The 2,398-nt window shown below is 40.4% G+C and overlaps 1 protein-coding gene across 1 annotated transcript in view; it reads right to left on the reverse strand.

Annotated features, from left to right (window-relative positions):
* The window catches only part of LOC109287436 (WASH complex subunit FAM21-like), a 74,289-nt gene that overhangs the window by 65,256 nt on the left and 6,635 nt on the right, over nt 1-2,398 (reverse strand). Inside the window, exons 5-6 of the mRNA XM_019502534.1 lie at nt 1,347-1,440; nt 923-981 (exon numbers count right to left, since the gene is read on the reverse strand). Of these exons, the coding sequence (XP_019358079.1) occupies nt 923-981; nt 1,347-1,440 (153 nt within the window). The remainder of the gene's footprint in view (nt 1-922; nt 982-1,346; nt 1,441-2,398) is intronic.

Consider the following 2,398-nt stretch of genomic DNA (forward strand, 5'->3'; position numbering starts at 1 on the left):
TATTTTATTTTTTATCCTCCCAATGACAAAAGCCCACATCTCTAACTCCTCTTGCTATGTACTGAAATAGGGTGAGATTGTCACCAAACTAACTAGCCCTTTCCTACCCAGTTCTCCCTCCTGGGTTCAGACAACATTAAAAAAAAAATCCCACTTAGAGATATTAATGATCAATGCTCAGCCATATAAGGAGGGGGAAAAAAAAAAAAAAATCAAAAAAAAATCAAATCCTTTCAAAGAGAGTGCACACTTCCATTTTATTGGTTAGAATGTAATTGTCATAGCAGCTGGACATGTTATAGATCCAATCTGTCAAATGCAAGGAGTGCAAAAATTGCACCTAAGGAGCCACAAGTTATGTTTCACCATAATCAAAGCCAAGAGAAAGTTTAGGGGTAGCTCAGGAATGGCATTTTCTGTCACCATACTCTACCACTGGATTATTTCATACACTTGCAGTGAACAGTCAGCACATAGGAAGCTCTCTTATAATTTTAGAGAAAAGTGATCAGGTGAGTGTTTCTGCACTTCCTTTCACAGCATTTGATGAAGGGAGTTTCAACTCAAAAAAGCTTGTGCTATTATCTACTTCAGTTAGCCTACAAGGTGCAAATCTACCTTGCCTTCTACTTGACTTTAGATTAATACAGCTAACTACATCTCTCCACCACAAAGCCATACTCAGTACCTCCAGCAAAATTAGAACCAATACTGCTCTAGAGCTCAAATAAAGAGACTTCAGAAAAAAATATCGTTCAAGAACACTAAAAGGAAATATATTTGTCCCACAATTAAAAATAGCAGATGTTAAGATACCCTTGACCTTTCAGAAAAACATTTTCTACTCCATTTTCACAAATCCGCTTAGCTATCTTACGTGATCAAGCTGCCCAAATATTTGTGCAGAAAATTGAGTTTTTACCTCTTCATCTTTCTCTTCACTCTCAATTACACTCCCACGATCACTATCCACTGATGCTTCTGTTTAAAGGGAACAAGCAGAAAAGGACGCTCAGTTCAGACATTAATCATAAACATGCGACTAACCCCATCCTTAGACTGTGGCTGTCTACTCTACAGACTTAAATAGGCTTTAGTAATAAAATTAAAATATAGGTTAAAGAGATTGCTTGTAGTAGCATAGGTCTCAGCTAATCCCTCCATTTCATGTTTACAAGCATCAGATCCTGTAAGCACTCACTGTCCCTACTATATATGATATTCAAGCCTTCACAGATACTTAATGTGGTATATCCTTCCTCCATTAGGTGCAGTGACCAAGATCACTGTAAAACGTAATACAACGCAAGCCAAGACATCTCAGTAAAGCTATCCCCAGCACACACCTTCACTAGAGAGATCCCCAAGACCAACGTCATCTTGTTCCATGAAGAGCTGGGAGCCAATTAAGTACGGTAAAGGCCTATCAATATAGAGATCCTGAAGAAAGAAAAAGAGGGGTTATTTTTTGCCCTTAGACTGCTGCTAAAACCATATTTTATACATCCTATTTTAAAAAAACCAAACAAAAACACAAATAACTTTAAGTTTCATATTAAAAAAAAACAAAACTAAGAAAGCCCATTATCATACAGAACCTTAATATAACGAAATTTGAATTTATGAAAAAAGTAATTCACCTATTTAAATTGCTTTGGGACCATGCAAACTGAAGCATCATGCTGATTTGACAGTCTCTAGACTTAAAGTTTACTACTAATGAAGATGAGTATGCACCATATTTATTTGCATATACCATACCACAGCATGTAAAACAGGCACCTTGATTTTAGGAGAAAAGATGAAGAAAAAGAAATCCATTCCTTGCAGAAACTGAGTAGCAGCAGCTAGAGAGCTGAGCCTACTGCCAGCCCTGGCATTGAATGCCACCCATTAATCAACTCAGAATGCGAGGGCCGGGGTCACATGCTGGGTCTGACCTGGAGCACAGAGTTTAATCCCATGCCAGCTCCAAGGCCGTGTGCTGGCTCCAACCCCAGGCATGGGTCTAATCCTGGGTACTGGCCCCAGACACAGAGTGACTTTAGGCATGCAGGGCCTTGTTATCCAGTTAAGGAGCAGGGGAGCAGTAGTAACATTAATTGATGCAACTCTGGAAGCCATGGCAATTAACAGTGGGGTTCCGCAGGGCTCGGTCCTCAGGCCCGCCCTGTTCAACATCTTCATCAGTGATTTGGATGAGGGGGTAAAAAGCACCCTGTTCAAATTTGCAGATGACACTAAGATGTGGGGGGATGTGGGCACACTAGAAGGAAGCAACAGGCTACAATCAGACCTTGACAGGTTACAAAGGTGGGCGGATGAGAATAGGATGGGTTTCAACACAGACAAGTGCAAGGTGATGCACCTGGGGAGGAACAACCGGCACCATACCTAC

Source organism: Gavialis gangeticus, unplaced genomic scaffold, assembly GCF_001723915.1.
Source record: "Gavialis gangeticus isolate Ggan-Ray unplaced genomic scaffold, GavGan_comp1, whole genome shotgun sequence".
Lineage (NCBI taxonomy): Eukaryota > Metazoa > Chordata > Crocodylia > Gavialidae > Gavialis > Gavialis gangeticus.